At 38.4% G+C, this 22260-nt stretch overlaps 1 protein-coding gene across 2 annotated transcripts in view; it reads right to left on the bottom strand.

Moving 5' to 3' along the window:
• LOC143904517 (uncharacterized) overlaps positions 1-22260 on the bottom strand; it is a 64103-nt gene that overhangs the window by 11150 nt on the left and 30693 nt on the right. Inside the window, exons 1-2 of one of the 2 annotated variants that reach the window (XM_077419261.1) lie at positions 9020-9375; positions 384-491 (exon numbers count right to left, since the gene is read on the bottom strand). In XM_077419261.1, the coding sequence (XP_077275387.1) occupies positions 384-491; positions 9020-9242 (331 nt within the window). In that variant the 5' untranslated portion in view covers positions 9243-9375. Of the gene's footprint in view, positions 1-383; positions 492-9019; positions 9468-22260 lie in introns of those variants that run through there. The other variant, XM_077419262.1, reaches the window with a different exon arrangement.

Below are 22260 nucleotides of genomic sequence, written 5' to 3'. Positions count from 1 at the left end.
TTTATTCTGATCATAGTTTTTTCCATCAAATTTTTTCTTTGCATGTTTTTTGTATTATCGTAAAAAATAATAGACATATTTGAAATAGAGGCAAAGTAAAAACTTCATTCTGTATATAAATATTCTGATTCTTCAAATCATTTGCAGATCACATAGTGCATAAAATTGTAAACAGGCTTCTGTTTTGAACTTTGTCGCAAGTTATAGATAGCATAAAAATATTCATTTTTGATCGACTTTAATGTCCATCGCGTATTACTTTTGTGCATCTTATTTCTATGTAGAAATTTAAGAAAGCTCTGAGATTTTTAAAAAACCTTTATTTCTCTCAGTCATAGACACCACCACCATTATCATTATATATATTTTCTTCAAAATCATACCTTCGCGAATGTAGTACGGATGGTATCTCGGTATCCTGTGTTTAAACCCGTTGCCAAATTGATGGTAATTCGTTTGTTGGTTTGGTACGTAAGAAATTTGTTGATTTGCTGTGAATCAATATTGCAAGTAATGGAAAATTTTTGTTAAAAATTCTTCGGTTGTTCCAAAAAGTGCAAAGATATTTCAAGAACCACTTTAGACATCTATAATTTACGACAGAATACAGAACAAATAATAGTTACCATTTTATAACATATTATATCCCGACATATATGTTATGTGTAATGTATAATGTATCATGTGTGTGTATTTTGTACATGTATCCCTAACAACAATAATATTCTGTATATCTATAGAATATACTAAGGATCAATGTATACCTAATATACTAAGAACATCCTTATAATATTTTATACTTTACGATATCCTCTGAACATTCTCAGAATATACATTTGCTGTTAGGGATCCTGATTTTTCAAACAAATTTTATTAATATAAAGAAACCTTTATCCGCCAGCGATTAAAAACAAATTCAATTATTTATTACTCGACTACCTGGCTAAAATTATAACTAAGTGCACAACGTTTCGGCTCACGTTTAGAGCCCTTATCAAGTGCCGTCTGAAATATATAAACATCGCGCATGTAACACCATAAAAAATATACATTAGAAATTAATCATAAAAACTTTATGAACTAGATTACAAAACTGTAAATAAAATTACGTTCCAAAATCTGTCCCAAATTAAAGATAGTCTAAAGCAAATACAAAATAGATTCTTTCTTTGTTAAGCTAAAACACTTTTGTTAAACTGTTTCAGCTGCCAAGTAATTATTCATACTGCATCGACATTAAAAGAAATCCAAAGAAGCCATCATTCACAAGGAAGTTCCAGCAGGAAGAGATGCAAAGTGCAGCCGTGGCGGATAACCGTTCCCATGCGATAATCTAACGGATATGAACGGTAAGGACGTAACAGAATACCAACATGCGTCAGGGACGGGCGTGTAAGCGGATAAGTTTCGCGTTGCAACGTTCCGAGCTGTTCTCCTCGCGACGTCCACTCTCTCAAAAAGTTATTTGGCACTTATTAAGTAACGATGGCGAGCATGAATTACTAATTTCGGGAAGCACGAGAAATCGTGAGATGAAGACTTTATATATTTTATGCATCGATTTCCCACGTAGCAACGTGAGGACCGCGTGTTCGTTATCGTCAGCAAAATTTCCAAGTGTTTGCGATGTTTGCGTAAGGGAATTCCAGACGCGTACGAGAGAAACCTGGGTAAACGCAGCCCGGATCTCTCGCGCCGTATCAATAACAGAAGACATAATTCCGATAGAACCGTCGCGCGGTAATAAAATGCGAAAGAAACGACGCGACGGAAGAAGAAGCGAGATTTCCGAGAGCGAGTGTCGATGTCCTGCCGTACGTGACATTTCACTCAGCCTCAAGTGTTTGTCTTGCAATTAGGTTTGGATTTGTGTTTGGCCTCTCCACGTCCGCCTACTCAATTTAGCCGTGACACGCGCCCGCCACGGAAGCGGCTCTTTCGTCGCGTTTCGCCGTTTCGCGGCCACTTGGTAACGGCAGCGAGCGTGTGTAGCACGTGCCCGCGCCACGTGCCGCCCTTAACCTGACGCCTAATTGAGTGATTGAAATCGTACCGAATTGACAAGCGAGGAACGAGCTGGCCTTTACCAGCAGCGATAATCGCGACGTTTGCTTCATAATGACTGAATTAACAAATATATTGTACGTTGCAATAATCACGAAAAGTTTTTAACCCTCCAGTGGGCACGTGGCATGTATTTTACATCCCACAGCAGTTGGCAAAAATGAGTGTTCTAGACTCATTTCAATATAGAACCGATTATCGAAAAAATCTCGGAAAAAATATTGAAAGTTTCAAATTGTTAATATACTTTAAGACAGAGTTAAGAACGTTACTTCGTAAAAGTAACGTTACCGTTACTTTTGTAAAAAGTAATCCGTTATCGTTACTAATTTTAAAAAGTAACGCTATCTTTAGTAACCGTTATTGTTACTTTTTCGCTATTATTTTATAATAGGTATTAAAATAAAATATTTGACATTAAAATTAAATTACTTAATAATCAATATTCAAACTCGCTAAATTAGTCTTTAGTTTCATATTACGTATACAATACCAAACTTCATTAACTGCGTAATGCGAGAAAAGATGCTAGAAGGGAATATTTCTATCCAATCAAGAATATCTAATATCTATGCGCTATCAGTGCGCTATAGCGCGCGATCCATTAAACAGAGATAACTGAAGTAACGATAAAAGTAAAACTGTTAAATTCGTTACCGTTACTGTAAAAATATAACAATGTTACCGTTACAAAAAAAAGTAAAAGTAACGGTTACACGTTACTTCCCAACTCTGCTCCATAAATAATGTAAGGGTGTAATTTACACCCCATACGCATCCTTTTACGTTTCAAATTTTCACGCGTCCACTAGAGAGTTAATATCGGATCAAATGTGCCCCGTTTGTCACTAATTTTTCAAAAATAGTTTCAACAAAGACTCGTAACAATCGCAAATATAAATCGCGATATCTTTCGCACAGTCAAATATTTAGGGCGGAAATTATTCCGTCGTTGAGTATCTTTCAACGACAACGTATCTCTTAACGTTACACGACAGATACATTACGTCTCGCGACTCCGAGAGGCGCATGTCGCGTACACGAAAGCCTGGGATCAAAATCACTTGTTCCGTCGCTCCCCTTCGATTGACAATCGACGGGAGGAAATTGTCGACAACGGTGTCTTTATTCATACGCCGCAACGCCGCCACCGCCGCTGCCACCGCCGCTGTCGCTTATACGACGAGCGGGAGGAAGTTAAGTGGACGGGCAATTTCTCTGTAACAACAAATAGTAGCTCGGATGGGAAAGGGCGGTAGCCACATGACGCGATTCCCACGTATCTCGCTGCATGCCACGAGTCCTGGGGAGAGGAGTCCTACGTTTGCACATCCCCTTCACGCCTCCTCGGGCAAAACCTTTCGCCCGAAGCTATCGTTCTTTCGTCGATCAGGGTGCGATCATACCTCCGCCTGCCTGCGCGCGATTGCATAACAAAATAAACACCGACGCGCGACTGAAATTAACGTCGTGTCGAGCGACATGGAATAGCCCTTTTCCGTCCACGCGTTGTCGTTGACGGACGTCACGTGAATTAATACGCGAGAAATGTCTGCCACACAATAACTCCACAACCTAATTATCATTTTTTTACACGCGAAAAATGGAGTGTGAAGAAGATTAAGACACCTCAATGTCTGCAGATACCTATATACTCTCTAAAAGTCAAAGAGTGAAATATCACTCAAAGTGAGTGAAAGGCAAGTGTAACGTGTAACGAAAAGTAAAAATTGAGCCTGTGCATTTCGAGTGATTCACTCTAAAAAAAGTTAAATTGTGCTCTATAAGTTGGAGTGAAATCGCACTCTATTTGAGCGAAAGGACACTTTTTCGACTGCAGTAGATCAGTGTCTATAGGAGTGAATTATGTCACTTTACAATTTTGAGTGCACTAAGAGAAAAGTATTTGATATTTTCGACTATAATTGCATAGAAAAATAATTATGGTTGAGGTTCTTATTTTTATATAGTTATTACTGCTATAAATATTAGTAAAGTCTATACAATATGTATAGATTTTTCGAGTATGGTCATTTTCATCATATTTATAATAGACTTAGGGTAGAGCGGGGTCAAAAGTAACGGGGGACGAAAGTAACAACTCAAATATCTATAGTTATAGGCATAGATGCGCATGTGTCTGTTGGTTAACGGATGAAGCTGAACAAGTTATATAACGTGTCTCAGAACGCCTGCGACCTGGGTATTGAATGGACGTGTGCAATAAATAAAATATGTTTTTGAGGCCGTAAAGTAGTTTCTTCCGACAATCTTAAACTTTTAATATAATATATCCACTGCAAGTAAGTACTTTTTCTTTTAGGTTATATTTGAGTTTCGTTATTTTTGCTTATTATAATAATTATTACTTATTCATTTTTGGCATTTTATTATTAAAAATTTTAAGTCAAAGTTCAAAAACATATTCGGGACGATTGTAACATCTTTGAGTGGGGTCGAGATTGTGTTCCTATCATTTAAAAATATAAAAACAAAAAATGTTTATAATTAATTGGACAAAGTTAATGTTTTTTATAATTGATATAAAAAAAGTTATGTTTTAATATAGAATAAGACTTTATTTTACTTTTTTTGTATGAGAATATGAATATTTTAATTTGTTTTTGTTAATATAAAAAAAATTATTATTTTTCATTAAATAAACCTTTTTTATTTTGATTATTTAAAACTATTACTATCGACCCCCTATATAGTGTTGCAACCGACCCGGAGTCGGGGGCGATTGTAATATTTTCCCTCGTTTATGTTTTTGATTATAATTCTTATTTGGTTTATCACAAGATTTAAATAAGAGAATTTCCATAAAGTGAAATGATTACATTAACTTAGGGTATCAAGAGTTTTTCTTTTACTATAATAATTCTTCCACAATCAAGTTCTAAAGTCAAATTGTTACTTTTGACCCCGCTCTACCCTACTATACATAAATTATAGGTTATAGTGTATAAAACCATGTTATATGGTTGAATGAATACATGCTAAAGCTATGACAACAATAATGTGATATGATCAGCTATAATTCGCATTGTAAAAATAACTATAAAAATATAGTTGGCACAAAAAATAACTAAAAATTATAGTGAAATTGTGGTAGTAAAATTGCAACTATTTTTTCTATCAGTGTGGGAAATTTCACTCTGCTAGAGTCATTTATCAGTCGATCTTTAGTGAATTGTGATTCACTATAGCTTTAGAATGAGATCGTCATTCCAGTAGAGTAACCACTCTAAAAATTTGAGTGAAAAACTCCTACCTTATGAGTGCCGCATTTACTCAAATTAAAGTAACAACTCTCTCATTTGGAATCGCAATCACTCTAATATATTAGTGGCGAAATCACTCTATCAGATTTGGAGAGTAAGGATATCAATGAGCAGAATATAAACCTCGCGGAATTATCCGCGAGAAGCGGTGAGATTAGGAGACAAGTGAATCTCGCGGCCTCGTGACCGTGGCTAATAAGCGAGGCGTTTGCTTCGCATGCGGACTATAAAAGCGAAGTCTAAGTACGACTCGGCACGAGCCGCCGCGCACTGTCGCTCTCCGTTCCCTCCGTTCCGCGTCCTTTGTTTCTATTTCCGTCTATATATACCTAGACCGTGCCGCGCCGCATTCTCGAATCGTTGTCCCTCTCGCGTTCGGCGGCTTTTCGTGTAGCGCGGATACACGCCTACACCGGATAGAGGCAGCCGCTGGACGTAGGTACGTAGGGACCTAACGGACAGATCCGTGTTTCCATGGAAACCCACCTATCTGCGTCGGTTGGACCTATACTGCCTGCTGCCACCCTGATAAGCGGCTTACTCTCATGGTTCTCTCCACTCTTCTTCGCCGAAGCATCCCCCGACCCCCTCCCCCTCCTCCTCTCCCTGCCCCCGCTCCCAACCACTCCATCTCCTCGACACTCTGCCCCCGGCACCCCCGTGTCTCCCGCCGCCGAGCCCTCTTTCGAGCGGTGGGTGAAAGAGAGCGAAACGGCGAAAGACGGACGGGAAAGAGAGGAGAGCGATGATGCTGCTTTCCGCCGAATCGTGCCGCTAAAGAAAAGCGACGTGAAAGCATGGCACGCTCTCTCTCCTCTCTTTACTTTGTCCCGCTCTACTCTATACCCTCTATACTATACTCTACTCTCGCTCTTATACCCTTTCTCTCTCAGTAGCGCACCCTCCCCATATCCTCCTTCCGCGATCTCTTTTCGTCTACGCGCGTTCTGTGGCACACTGGAAAATTTATGCAGTCAATTACCGACCCGGCAACACGACCTTCGAGAGTGGAATCGCGGGCACACGAAGGAAATTCACTCCGAAACCGCCGCGCTTCTTTATCTTTCTGTTTGATGTACCGCGGCCGATCCTCCGGGGTTTTCCGTTCGCCCAGGTGCTTGGAAAACATCGGCTCTCTACAGGGAGGACATTCCTGATGGCTTCGCTCGACCACGAAAGGCATAATGGACGGTTCGCGAATGTTCTGTTTATCGAGGTTCCCTCGAAGCTCGTGCCGATGTCGCGAGAACGTTTCGCAGTCCCGAATAAGCGATCGAAAAAGCACATCTCCAACGTTCAAAACGTTGCGTGTGCCATGCTCCGTAACGCGCGTTTGAAGTTTGAACGGATGTACGCAATTGTCTGTATAATATTTAAAACTTTTTTATATATTCATTTGGAAACCTAAAACTTGCGAGAGAGAAGTGCACTCTCGTGGCGCGTGTTTTTCGCCAACTTGCAATGAGAGCTATAGCTGAGAAGCCCCGAGATTGCTCGACATTCGTATGGCTTCAGTCGATGCATCGATTTGCATGGCAATCAATAACGGCGGATATGGCGTCCACGTGAAATACTCTTACAGCTCTTACGACGGCTAGCAACGTGTGTTAAAACCCTAAATTAACTCGGTATATAATAAATTAAATATTCATTATATGTGAGAGCCATAATAATAATAGTTTTTTATCCGTTCGCAATACAGAGAAGAAAGAAAAAAGCATAGCAAATGGAGCAATGCTAGGGGCGTGATAGAATGTAAGAGAGGCACAAGATAAAAAAGGGGGATTTATTTTGTATGTGTATATACAATAGATTTTGAAAGCTTTTTCTGCGGTAAATGTACTTTGAATATCACATACTTACTTTAAAATATTACATACTTTAAAATATTTACTTCCAATATTAAATATCAGACTAAAAAAAGAAAGAATAATAAAATCGATAGTGTCAAGATCTGATAGACTCGAGAAAATAGAAAAATTTCTCTTAAATTCTCTAAAAATAAACATGTATAATTTCTATATTTATTAAAAGCAGTATAAAAACACACATCATTGATTGCAAAATTCTTGTTATCAACCGATTTAAAATGCTTTTAGTTTAGAATCTATAACATTATAAATAATTGAACTTTAACGTTCAAAAGTAAAAATGTATAATTTCTGTATTTATTAAGCAGTTGCAGTGTATGACAAACACACATCAAAAATTTAATATTCGAAATTGATTGCGAAAGTCTTTTTATTAACTGATTTAAAATGCTTTTTAGTTTAAAATCTACTTACAAATAATTGAAATTTAACGTAGCAATTTATACGTAAAAATGATCGAAGAATTAAATTATTCTATTATTAGGCATGCGGAAAAGTTACAATTTTCAATGCTCTCCCTTAAGCGCGGAGAGATTATCCGACGGTGTTTGTTGAATGATATGAATACGGCGTAAAATCTGTCACACTGCTGTAACGCCGAGACGCGCAGATTAAACACTCGTCTTTTATTTCAGTGGATTAGCCGGCTAGATCGATCACCTTCGGAAATCTCGCTCATCTTTTCTCCATTTCGCGGCATTTCACGGTTCATATAAATGTTTCCGCAAAAGAGAAGCGTTTTGAAAAGTGTATTAAGCGATGCGGCTAATAAACATGGACACGGAGAACGGTACTGCTGTCGCCACCTCACGATTACGTGAAAACTTTTCCGTGCATGCACATCAATATCGAACCGTGCGAATCCCTTGCTATTACGACCGTCCCGAATACGTACATTCGGTATTAAGTCTCATTATTGCCAATAACTGGATCTACCGTTATTCTCGAGCAGGAATGTGCAAGCAATTTCATTTTTCATTTTTCAAATATGATATCCCGCAAGTATAGGACATTGTATTTAAATTAATTACTACGATCGACTTGTTAAAAACCCAATTCGCTTTATTCGCTCTTAACTCCGATTCAAAAATTTTAGTTAGCCATTATTCGAGCGTCTATATGATTTGTGATTATCTCGATATCAATCCTGATTCTAAATAATGTAGCATGCAGTATAATTCTTTAATCGCCCGCCTAAAATCTCGTGCTGCAGACTTTTATGCAATAATCAGTATTAGTGAGTTCAATTTTCGATGTTATTGAATAGACATACCAAAATGGTATATCTTATTTTCCAAATCATCGCAAAGAAATATGGACTACATCGTTGACTTTTCACTAAAATTTAACGTTTTGTTGACAATTTTAACCGTTTAATCCTCTAATGGTAAGGTGGGGTCAGATGCGACTCACGGTTTCACATATTTTACTTACAGTTCTTTGTTTTACTGCAATTATTTAAAGTCAGTTAATAAACTTCATTATATCCAAAACAGAAAACATTGAATTTTCTTTGCAAGTAGAAAAATAAATTTGGCCGGTTAGGTCGATTAAAAGCTACCCGCGTTATTTTCTTCTTCATATAAATAAACAAAAGAAGAAGCTTCATGTTATCATTTACTTCTTTTATCCATTTTGTACATTGAACAAATTGTATGTCCTAAAAAATCACCTTGGCATTAGAGAGTTAAGTTCAGGATTATGGTAAAAGTTAACAGTCAGGGTCTTACTGAAAGCAAATAGATTCGTGTCTAAGCAGCGAAATTTGAACTCGTCTTGGAAGAAACGAGGAGGATTTACCTTGCGGAAACGCGGCTGCCAGACCGTGTTCCAGCGCATGATGCGTATGGGCGTGCGGGGTGAGGGCGAAGTGCGACGGCAAACCGGGATGCGCGCCGGGATGCGGATGTGAGTGAGGATGCGGATGGGTGCCAACCCCCATCGGGTGTCCGTGTGGGTGGTATTGATGAGGGTTTCCGGTCGAGGCGCAGGTCGCGCCCGCCGCCTTCAGGTAACCCGCCATATTCAGGCAGCCCGCGATACGAGAAACCAGTTCACCCGCCACCGCGGCGTTGTTATCACGCTCCCTTATCGCGTGACTCCCTCCGCTCTGGTCGCCCGGCCACCAGCTGTTCTCCACCCGATGAGCAGCGCCGCTCGCGCCGTATAATGGCCGCCTCACGCTGTCCTCCGTCAGTCTTGATGTGAATTCCTCCGGCAGTGCACTGCCGTAGTGGCGCTCTTCTACCTGCGAAAGTATCAAGCGTTTGATAAATTTTCAGTGATTATATTACTTCTGCAATAATTTATCCGCAACTTCTAATTTCTTTATTCATAAATAGTAATTAATTTATTAATGTTTTCGTAAAAATTATGGATGAAGATGAGTTCTAATAATTATTCTTAACTCTTGGGAATAAAAATAAAAGTAAAAGAATCCAACGAGATTTTGGTTGAAAATTTTCTAAGTTTTCATAAAGTAAACTCTGAACAGAAAACTTATCAAAAATTACCAAAACTATTCAAAATTCCCAAACTCTAAAGAAAATTTCAATTTTCAAAATATAATCGTCCATCGAGTGATCTTATACTTTTGCATATCGTGTTTCATTACTTTAAAGTACAAAAAAAAGAGAATTCTTTTTTTAAATTGATTTAATATCTTGAAACTCTGTGTGTGGGAGAAAGGAATTGGAAACTTTTTAAGCTTTTTTTTCCCCAAATTTGGGGAGGTAGATAGTAGAGTAACCTTCAGATAGCACAGAAATATTCTACTATCTATCAGAAGATTCTGTAGAATATTTCTACAGAACAATAATTGAAGGGGTAAACCTCGCTTTTGCATTAACTGTCATAAACATATTGATATAAACTTATAATGTAAACATCGTAATAGTGAGAAGTATTTAGGAACGGATATGTATTGAAACCATATATCGCATAAAGGTCTGTTATACAAAATAAATAACTGATATCTCGAAAAAAAAAATTTTTTTTCACGAATAAATCACGAATAGAACGAAAATTGTAGAGCTCGTCGAGATCTGAGGAAGATCCCCAAGTCTTGTTTCAATATCTCGAAAAAAAAAGAATTTTAGTTTTTCGCGAATATCTCAGAAACTATATACATATAAAGGCCATTACACGTGACAATGTTTTAGTCGTAATCGTGAAGCCGTAAGAAAATAGACCAATCACACTCGATTATTCTTCAAGCGCAAAGAAAACAGTCGACCGTGATTGGTCTATTTTCTTACGGCCTTACGATTACGACCAAAACATTATGTTACGTGCAATAGCCTTGACACCGCCACATAATTGTTAAAATGTTAAAGCAAAGTTACTCAGGAGTGTACCCTCTATAAACATATGTCAAGGTCAAGGTCATCCAAGCTGTGTTTTTCTAAAGATGTGAGTTTTTCTAAAGAATTACCCGACTTTTCTACAAAAAGACGTTTCACAAAAAGATTATAGACATTTTATAAGAAGTTCAAATTTACAAATATTCTGGAATATATACAGGGTGTCCTAAAACTCTCGCAAGCGGCGCGCAATCTAGAGTATGCTAATTCGACAACTTCAAATAGCTCTCGTTTAAAAATTATTATTTGAACGGAGTTTTGGTAAACGATACGTTGATTTGATATCGAAAATTTCCCTGTATACTTCGTATGAGAGAGTTTTGGGACACCCTGAGTGAACGAATAATAAATAAACAGTGAATGTGAAAAGTAAAGCGTACAATATAGAGCACATATTAAGAGAATAAGAATAAATATTAAATATTAGGAATCGGAATTAGAAATAATAATTAAATGTAACGCACAATGGAGAAAAATCTATATATATAAAACAAAGTCGGGTTAGTTACACCATTTATAACTCAAGAACGGCTGGACAGATTTTGTATTAAGACCATATAAAATAGGGGTAGAATTTTCCGAAAGAAACTATAGAGTGTATAGTTTTTCGTTACCGGGGCGAAGCCCGGGTAACCAGCTAGTAAAATATAAGATGTAAATATAGAAATACTACATTTACACGTTCTAATTATTAATATTTATTACAGGAATATTCCTATATATATATCCTAATATTTAATATTTATTACAGGAATATTCCTATATATATATCCTAATATTTAATATTTATTCTTATTCCCCTAATATGTGTACTGTATTGTGCACAGGGCCTAAAAACGTGTATTTTTTTAAAAAACACTTTTTTAATTATTTAAAACATTAAGTTTTAAATAATTTTTCGTTATTCATTTACTCCGTTTATTTTTAGAGGAATGCACTATATAAAAAAAGAAACAATAAAAATGATCAATGTAACACATTCGTTGGAACTGTAATTCAGTCCTAGATCTTTAAATACCTACAGCAGAATTTCGATTATCCCAGCATTGCACTGTTTCAACCAATCGTTTATTTATCCGAAGCGCATGATTTGCTGAAGAGAAACGAATTACATTCTATGCCCATTTAGTCACGCAACATTGTGACTCGCATGATGATAGATGATATATTAATATGACAAAAGTGGTGACAATATTAATTCAGCGAAAAATTTATTATTTCTCAGCTACGTCCCCGACTCGTCAGATCTCGCCGCTAATTTCCTTTTTCGCTAGACCATCCAAAGTATGTACTAAAAATGTCTTTTGAGATACAAGAAAGAGATACGGCCAACAATAAAAGGAAATAAAGAGCTATAACGATTTCAGGTAGTTCAACCGCTGTGAAAAATTAGTATCGGTCTTAATAGCACAATGATTTCGTATAAGTTGTCGTTTAAAGAGAATAAAATCAAATACCGTTATTGGTAAATCGTACCATCGTTCTCTCTGACAAGTTCACAATTAATATTTATTATAGTTCTCACATGATATTTAATATCTCGATCACCGTATACGAAAATGCACATCACAGCCGATCTTCACAGAAACACTGCACTGCGGTTACTGATGCCATGCACTCTTGAATTCTTCCTCACATCCGTGAATCATTCTCTTTTATCCTACTGTCTCTACACTGTCAGCTTTTTCTACCTGGCACCAATACAAGACGAGCTTCTTGAAAAACGCCTAAAGAAAAACTGACCAGTGGTAGGAAACGAATAGGTGGGTAGTCGCATTCTTTTTCCAAACCTACGTGAGAACATCATGCGAAAGGGTCAAATCTGCAATTCTTCGTCGAAAAACGACCATTATTAAACCTTTACTTATAACGAATTCGATTAGACGCACTTGTCAGTGCACATTAAAGCCATGTGCACAAATCGACGTAAAGATGTGTGATGTTTATAATATAAATACAAACGAGTTAAAGTACGAAATCCCTTAATATACTTTATTGTACTATTTGGAAAAATATATATTTTGTCATTCGAGATATTTGCATTTTACTCTACATTTATATTATCATATTAGATATAATAAAGTGTTGACAGTGCGTCCAACCGAAACTTCGATAGTCTTTTGGATGCTGAATACGCGATCGATCGTTTTTGCCAAATTTCTCTATTTGGACGTATTCAGCGTCCAAAAGAAACCGAAAACAACAAGTTTCGTTCTTGTGCTCGAAAAAAGTGATTTTTTGTTGAAAATGTCATAGGCCTATTTCTTGGTTATTAAGCATTACATTGGCCTATGGCCTTAGCGTATTATACTTTGAAAGGTGCTGCATTTAGGTAAGACCAACGAAATTGAAAAACAAATTAAAACATTCAGGTGGACCTCCCTTGTAAGAAGCTCGAAAAACAAAAACGCGTTAATCGACATTGATCGATACGCATTAATATCATGATTGACACGTGAAAATACAACTGTTGGTCCGAACTTGAGTGGTTCGATCGTCTATCCACGTTGTGGCGCGTGAAAAGTACGCGCGTCGGAGTCGAGGTCTGCTGCGGAATCGACGGTCAACGTCGCGCCGCACGTGCTAAACCGGAAGTATCGAATGAAGTGAAGAGGAAAGCGTGCCGAAAAATCGGCTTAGCCGCGTGAAACTTAACTCGGCGCTAAATGCTTAAATAAACTTCGAGGTACGTTTTTATCCCGTCGGGAAAGAGGGATGAGACGGGGGAAAGGAAGCAAGTGGCAGACGCGCGGCACATAGGCAAGGTATGTTTACACGGGGGCATTATGGAGGATAATGTTTGTTATAGGCGTCTATGCCGCGCGCAGCCGCGAGAGGCGAGACTATCCGACGTTAAAAGGCCAGCTTGGCCGATCCGCTTACGGCGGATGAGGCTTAAATTGAGTGAGAGATAGTGAACTCCCGTGTGCAACGAGTAGGACGCGCGAATGGCGCGCGTGCGTCTCCTACCGTCCTATACCCCGACGCGGCCTGTTGTCGCACACCCGTGCGCGCTGCGCGCATCGTGTACTCGTTCGTAATCTAACAATAAGCGACAGCCCCGCGATAATTCCGCGGATACTCGCGTTACGCTAAACAACAGAGTGTTGCAACGTACGATAAGGAAACCTCGTTCGGAGTCATACCCCCCGGCATGGCATTGGCATTTCTGCCGCGTATATATAGGTATATACATCTCCCCGGGGTGGTGCGAGTGAAAATATAACTTGCAACGGGCTTCGTGCCCGTTGTCTCAATCTTCTACGAGTTGTAAATAGGATACCTGGACGATCGTTTGACCGGAGATATAAAAAGAAACAAGTTAATAAGTATCAAGTGTTTCATTATAAAAATTGCCAAAACAAAAAAAGTTATATTGATTATATAACATAAATCCTTTTAAAGCAAAAAACATATTTAAATATTTAATAGAAAACAAATAAAATATATTTTATTTAATGTCGCACAGCAACTGAAACAATTAGACAAAAAACCATATAGATAAATTATTTAAATACTCTAATGTAATATCCATTATTCATTGATATTGTCCAATTGCATAGATGGAAATTAAAACAAAATTATATAGTTTATTTTATTTTTAGTACTCATAGCTTACTATTTTTCACGCATATATTCAAACTTATACTTACAACTTGATAAGGTCACAATACAAAGCATGTCAAAAATCAGAAATAAACTTTTCACTTTTTAAACTTTTTATTCACTTAGAGAATTGTCCAAATTCATTTTTATTCTTTTATTAAAAATTAAGTAAGATGTTTTACATTTCACGCAACCCAGAGAAGTGGCAACTCTAATTGTAAATCGGGGTGAAAGATATAGTTATAATGCTGCTGTTTCGATTTATTATAGCGCGGTTTTAGTAGATAAATATACTAGCAAAATTTAAGTGCATGCGATTGTAAGCAAAACCATTTAAGTCAGTTAAAGGAACGATAATTATTTGCATGCAGAGCAATGCTTAAAACGTTAATGCACTCGACTGTATATTATTTTTATCGGTTACCAAAAGCTTGCGTCACCAAAATCAATCACTAGCTTCTATTTGCGAATACAATGAATTACTCGACTTGCGTTGACTTTTTATTTAATCTCATGAATACTATAATACATGCCATTTAAATCCAGTATTCGTTTCTTAACATCCTGTATGCGTATTATAGAATAATTTATTCTACGTTATTCTTCGTTAATCCTAGGTCGTGTCTGGAGCGGAGTTAAATAGTAAGCATAAGTAGTTTCTAATGCTAAAGTGTTGCAGCGGGCAATAAAATCGCCATGAAGGAGATCATAAAGAGAATCGCGGTTCGATTTCCGTTCTAAAATATGTAAACGTATGCGCGCGCGAATTCTGTCTTGCACGCGGTGCTTATCGCGCGCGATTACGCAAGTTCCCGATCGCTCTCGTGACAATCTACACACGCAATTGGCCGCGCATATACATATATCTAAATATTCAGTAAATAAACATTAACCTGATCACACACATACACATACCGCAAAGTAAATTTGATGAATCTTTGTTTACAGATTATATTATGAGGATCATTATGTGACCTTTTATTGTCCTAATAATTAAAATCCCAAGAACCGTATAAGGTGCGCGTCTCGTAATAATTTTTACGATCATTATGTTTACCTACCATGTCTAATGAAAAGGACAGAATGCTGTCAAAACCCGTTCTATACATATACCTTCGTCCATTCTTCTCTTTGAATATATGGTTATAAAGATCGTGGAAAATCCTCAAGTCTTCAAAACCCAACATAACGGTACCCTGAGGGACCGCACAATTTCCAGCTGGGAATAAGCTGGGCTGTCTCTGGTAGCCATTCTTTTAAAAATTTTTACGAAAAAGAAGAAGTAGGTCACCAGGAAATATTTCAGTCAACATTATTAGGAAGCAACAAATGAAAGCAACATATCATTCATTAAGATACTTCGCAGCGATATTTTTACGACGAAATAAATCTTTTTTTCCAGCAAAAAGTCACTACATTCGGTATGCTTAAATTTCATGCTTTCTCATTTGTGCGACGTCATTCTTTGGAATGAGGTTTCGATCGCGCGCAAAAACTCGAAATCGATAGCTTCCGTGTACACGATCTTATGATTAGACGGTACGATCGATATTCGATTTCGCTGGTTTATCGGTGTTACTTCCGCGAAAATCGCGCCGGCGACGTTAAACACCTCAAAGCTCGCGAAAGCCGATTAGCGTCGTCGCCGTCGGGACGATTTCGGTGAAACGCGAATATACTACCGGAAAAACTTTGACATACCCCCTCTACGAAAGGAGGGATAGAAGTACGAGCCACGATTGTCCGAGCGATTAAACGACATCGAGGACGCGATTTCGCATTCTTTAAAAGCGCTTCGAGTCGTTACGCTCGTTTATGGGTTAATCCTTTTCGCTGCAAAGGACGATCGTGGTACTCTAATATGTCGCCACAGCCGGTGTTTCCAAAATAATCCTCTCACGTTAATTGGATTGAAAAGAGCTGACGGCTGTGATTTCAGCAACCTTCCTCAAGGTAGATGTAACATTAATCTCTGACGGCTCGTAACTCTTTTTTTTATTTCAACGCAGCGGCCGTTGACGAATGTTAAATCACTTTTACTTTTCGAGCAAAAATTAACTATTCGTTAGCGTGCATTAGCGAGAAGAAGATTAGACAGCATTTCTAGTATAAATTCTGGAAAGTCTATATACATATATATATATATATATATATATATATATATATATTCTAGAATTAATCCACATTTATACAGTCTGTTTAATTATTTTATATAAACATTAGACACATATGATATATTTTTTTAATCAAATTGCTGATTTAAAAAATTTTGATATGACAATGTCACATTAATACCGAGAAGAACCCTATGTGATAATTAATGAAACCCTTTATAATCCTCAGGCTTCTAAATTTTAAGTGACTGTACTGGAATTCTTTTAATTGATTCTGTACGTTCTCTGCAAATTTGAACTTTGCAATTATAATCACACAATAAGAAAATATGCCTCTGAAATAGTGTTCCAGGTTTGATTACCCCAAATAAAGTGTAAATGCACGCTATTTATGTGCACGTGTGTACATTTTGACTCTTCTAAACGCATCGAAAGTTAATTAATTCTCGGATTATAACAAGCTTGCACCTAGGGGAGAGAGAGAGAGAGGGGGGGGCAGAGAGAGGGACCGCGTGTGACTCGGCGAGCAGTCTCTGTTTCATACACGAGTACTTTAGCCGTCGCGGTCGCCATTGCGTGGCACGAGCGTGACTCGTTACCGAGCTGGAAGCTCGGGAGGGCCCCGATAAATTGAGAGGAAAGAAAAGTTAACAAAGCGAAACTTCCTACGGGCGACAACCGGTTCGAGGGAAGTCAAGACGGAACGGGGGCAGCAAAACGACCGCGGAAAATCGCACGGACTTCGATTTGCACACCGTAAATCGCCATTATTATTAAAGCGTCCTCCGCGCTTCCGCTGCTGCCCTCGGGTTTGTGGAATATCTCTCGGCGCAACCTTATGCGTGTATAATCTAACCACCCAATCTCAACATTATAGTAAATATATACGTGCAAATATATAATTGCGCAAAGAAAAAAAAATTGGATATAAAGTAAAACAATAACACATTTATATACATATACATTATATTCTCCGACGAATCTGAGATTGATTTATCTCTTTTAAAGCTACAGAATACCTAGAAATTTATAAGTATTCCATCTAATATATTTCTAATAATGACCCAATAATGCCAATAACACTTAACATTCGAAATATTTTACAACGAAATATGAACGCGGTTTTACGATAATAAAGAAGTAATATCTCTCAGGAGCAGATGACGTACGGAATATGATTCACGGAGCGAATTTTGAAGAGAAGCGCGATACAATAACAAGGAACAATTCAAGAAAAGCGGAGCAACGGTAAGAACCTTGATGATGACCACTTTTAACGGAGTAGAAATAAACGAGATATTAAAACCACTGAATTGTAGCACTCATGAGGGGAAGAAAAAATAAAGAGAGAAAAAGGACGGAGATTGCGAGAGAGAAAAAGAGAGCGAAGAGAAATGAGGAGGGCTCGTGCATCAAGTTTGCGCAGGGCTCTCGACGAATGAGAGGAAGAAGGGCCGCGCGCGGCTAAAAAAATCCATATAAAAGTGAAAAGAGGAAAACCGGATGGGGTGACTCGCACGAAGGGGGAAAGACGGCGGAAAAGGGAAGGGGAGGAAAGACAAGAGGAAGAAGGACGGGGCGGCGAGAGAGAAAGAGAGGAGCGCTCGTTGCGAGTTTGCGCGTTTTATTCCTCCTCCCGGCGTGTTCAAGCTCCGCCCTGATGTTTTCCCTCCTCCGGGGCTTTCCTATCCGCCCTTCGATTTCTCCTGTACCGTCGTACTTTGTCAGCATCTCGACTCGCAATCCTGCCCGTCTAAACAACAGACACAGCGAAACTCGCGCACTGTGTATATTGAGAGAAAATAGAAAATTACACGGGTGTATTATAATACATATTGTCTTGACTTATCGCGCGCAAAGTATTACGTAGTTTAAACCACGTGACGAAAGATCTTCACATTCTTAACTATTTACATCGCAAAATAATAAATTGATAAACCTTCCATTGCTAAGAAATATGTCGATGACACTAACCGGCGAAAATCGTTTTTCAAGTCATTGATTCAAACGGCAATAAAATTATATTGTCGTTTCTTACAATTAGTTAACTAGCATCACTGCCAAGATAAACGCTTTCACTTTACTACTGTATTTCTGCGCAGTGGATCGATAACAATGCCAAGAGTTTGATTAGGTATTAACAATATCAAGCTAACGGATCTTTGGCACGAATGCAAAATTATTAGTATGGAAATGACTCATGAAATATTTTATAGGAATTCATCTAATAATTTGCTGAAAATTTCGACAATTAATTAATGAGTAAATTAATCTTACTCTCTCAGTAATGTTTAGAATCCAATATGCATATTAACACATTTACCGCCGAGCGTATTTTATACGTGATTTTTCATTCACACCAATCGAATTATTTAATATTAAAAAGAACAATGAAGCATTAAATTTGTATAGTAGTAAATTTATAGTATTGAATCATAAAAATATAATACGTGACATATTTATTTAACGGTCATCGATGACCGATAAAGCGTAAACGGAATGCTTGAGAATGTGCGATGTTAATATTCATGCTAGCATTTGTAATTTATGAGATTTAGCCTTATATAGATGGACTAAAATGACAATTATTGGTGATTTGTCAAACTTAGAAATTTCAATGAATCGAGATGTAAACGTATAATATAAAATTATAAAAAATTTAACAATAACGTATCTTTTTGCGACTCGTTCCACAATCATTCTCGCATTATTTATCCCATCGGCTTCATTACTTTCACTCGAATTCCAATGGCATATTCGCTCAACCGGTTTACGCGGGCGCACACTACATTTTCTCGTCATCCAGCACCTCTGCGTCGCACACTTCAATTCCAAATTCCGGAGATATCGGTCGAACTACTTCGCGAGTTAGGTATTCGCGAACGGGAATTCCTCGCTGATGTTTGCATCGTGAGGTACAACGGAGGCAACAACATCTCGTTCCCCCGATGGAATGCATTGCTTCGCTACGCGAGTTATATATCTTCCGACAGCAGCATCCGCATTTAGCTACAAGTAGCACGACATTGCTCGTCGCATAACTTCGTACCTTCGTGCAAACACGTAAATGCGCGAGAGGTGCGCGGTTATTTATCGAAAATACCCGCTATATATAGCTCGCCCACCGCCATCGAATGGACATCGTCGCATCGCGTGCGTCGGCGGGCGACGATTTCACGGGAATACTATCGCAAATGGGAATACGTGGTGAATCATAACGCTGGCATTTTTATACACTCGGCTGACCATGGATCTACTAGACATTCCGATGTAATTCACGATTCGCGTGAGTGCTCGTTAAATTCTAACGCCGCGGATACGCGCGCAATGCGTTTCCCTCTTCATTCCTCGTGTTAAAATCTTCGAGCCGCGTTCGCGTCTTCGCGAACGCGTCGTTTTACGACCATCTGCCGACATCACGTGTTTCGCCTCGCGACGTTTCCAATGACGTTCTCGCGATCCGCTCGATCGATCGACGATCGAGCAGCGCGGTTCGAAGGAGCAAAAATCGAAGGAGAAAACGTCGATAGACATTTCGAACAGTGTTTTCTCAGCTGGCCGGTATAAAAAAACGCGCGAGTCTCACGGTCGCCTTTGTCGTATCTCCTCGGTTCCTCGGTTCGCGCAGAACCATCGGATTCGTCCTAAGAGCGATCCTCTTTTCTTCTTTTTTTCTCTCTCTTTTTTTCGTTTCACCTTTCGTTCTCTCGCACAGGATCATTCTCTTCTCATCCTCCCGCTCCCACTGTCTTCGCGGGGCCCATGGCACGGGAGCGGCGGTCGATAATAAACGATACGCGTCACACAGGCTCGCGAAGTATTAAATACAGTCGCGCATTTATGACGGCTCCGGTGGGAAAGAGAGGCCCGGTGAGACCTCCGATCGTTGGGGCCCTTGGGGAGGCCCAGTGGGGGGGAAAAAGATCAAGAAGAACGCGAGCGGACAGAGAAAGAAACGGCGAGCGTGCGAAGGAAGCGGGTGGTTCCCCCCCCCCTGGTCGACGAATTTATAGAGGAGAAATTAGGAGGTTTATAGAAGCTGTGCGCGGTAGCTAACCGTAGATCATCATTAGAGGGCCCAACTGGGCTGCTATGTGCGGATACATATATGTGCCGCGGGCCCGGCCACATATTTACATGGCCACGGCGACCGACAGGTATGCCGATGCGATGCGGCGAGAAGAGCACACGCGTGTTAGAGGCGCGGCCCTCTTCGTGCGTGTGCCTCATATGCGTTCGAGACTTCCACGGGCGCGAGAATATTTTTCTCCGACGCGTTTACGTCGCCGTTGCCGCCTGGATATAAACCCGCGAAGGAAGATTCCGATAAATTATAACCGGTATCGAAAAATTGCCGACCCAATTAGAGACTTGAAGAAAAATATAATATAAATATTATTCTTTAAATGTGAGAATATCCCTCGATGGGAAATTTCAAGATAAATCATAGATAAATAGGATATTTTCGGGGACTCTTATTATTTACGTCGACGACAAGAACTTGACGTCAAAGTTCGACAAATAAATGTGTTGATATATTTGCATATATATATACACAGGGTATTAAAAAGAATTACAAGTTTTGGCGATAGACAATATTTATCAAAATAACGAAAAAAAACCTCTAATATAGATAAGCAAAGATCCAAAAATAAATATGTGCTCTTATAGAAGATGGCTCTATATGTGCTATCTCGTCTGAACTAGAACTAAACCAATATTTCCATTCTAGATAAAATGGAGGCCTTTTTATTAAAAATGTTAGTTTTTCCTCAAAATGTTGTTAGTATTTTAAAAGAAAAAAGTATCACGCTGAAAAAGGATTAGCAACTGGAGCTAAAACTTAGCTGTGACAGCTAAGATGTGTCACTATTCTAGGGACAGCTAATGTTGTTGCTGTTCCAGCTAAATTTATTCGCTATTTAAACTTAGCTACTATAGCAACAAATTTTTGCTACAACAGATCAAATGTCGCTTAGCTGAATTAGCTACTTTATTCCTAGCTAATTCATTTTTTGCTGCAGGAACAGCTAAGCTTGATTCAGCTACTGGAATTTAGCTACTATTGCAAACTCATTTTTTTCCGTGTAATAAACGTATAATGTTTATTTTAGTTCAGACGATAGCCACACTTCTCTTGAATAAGAAAAATTTTGGTTTTTGCGTTTCCACAGATACCTGGAACAGCTAGAATTATTTTCATATGCGTTTTTCTTTGTGAGGTCCTAGTCACTATAAAATAAAAAAGAAAAGCATTTTTGTTACTTAGAAAATAAAATTAAGGCTAAAAAAACATGCGAAGTTTATTATCTTTTTTCGTTTCCCTACAGGAAATTCCTGAAAGATACCTTTTTGAGACTTTTCAAACCAGAGAATACCCTCTTAAGTTTTAGTATATATATATATATATATATATATATATATATATATATATATAAAAGTTGTTTCTTTTTCAAAGCTCTATTCAAATATCCTATTCGACCCATATTTCTATTTAAAATTTCAAAACTAATCATAGTTGCACCTACTTCCGGTTTGTCCCGAAAAACAGAACCGTCATCAATGATTACTTTGGGTATAAGTAGTGAAAATTTTTAGTAGTGAAAATTTTTTTCTAATTCCCTGTCATGTCACATGTTTGAAAAAAAAAACGGGTGCTCTGAATCACCCGGTGTGTATGCATATACCGTTCGACGTTAAAGATCGAGTTCAATTTCAGAGCATGGAAAGCTACGAGAGAAGCAGCTTTACTCTACTGTTTAATTAGGGCAGAAGTGAAACTCACATTAAATGCGAGCGAGGTAATTTTTCCCCTTTTTAAGACGCTCAGTGTAAATTATATACGATGCGCGATATTTATCCGCGCGATACCCAACGAGCTCGTCTTTGTGAGCGAGAACGCGAGCGCGAGCGCCTGTCGTATATTTTTCTTCGTTGCGTGCCACTGTCGTTACGGACG

The sequence above is a fragment of the Temnothorax americanus genome, unplaced genomic scaffold (assembly GCF_048541705.1).
Source record: "Temnothorax americanus isolate GAGA-0224 unplaced genomic scaffold, ASM4854170v1 Scaffold53, whole genome shotgun sequence".
NCBI lineage: Eukaryota > Metazoa > Arthropoda > Insecta > Hymenoptera > Formicidae > Temnothorax > Temnothorax americanus.
This window is presented reverse-complemented; position numbering and strand designations above follow the sequence as displayed.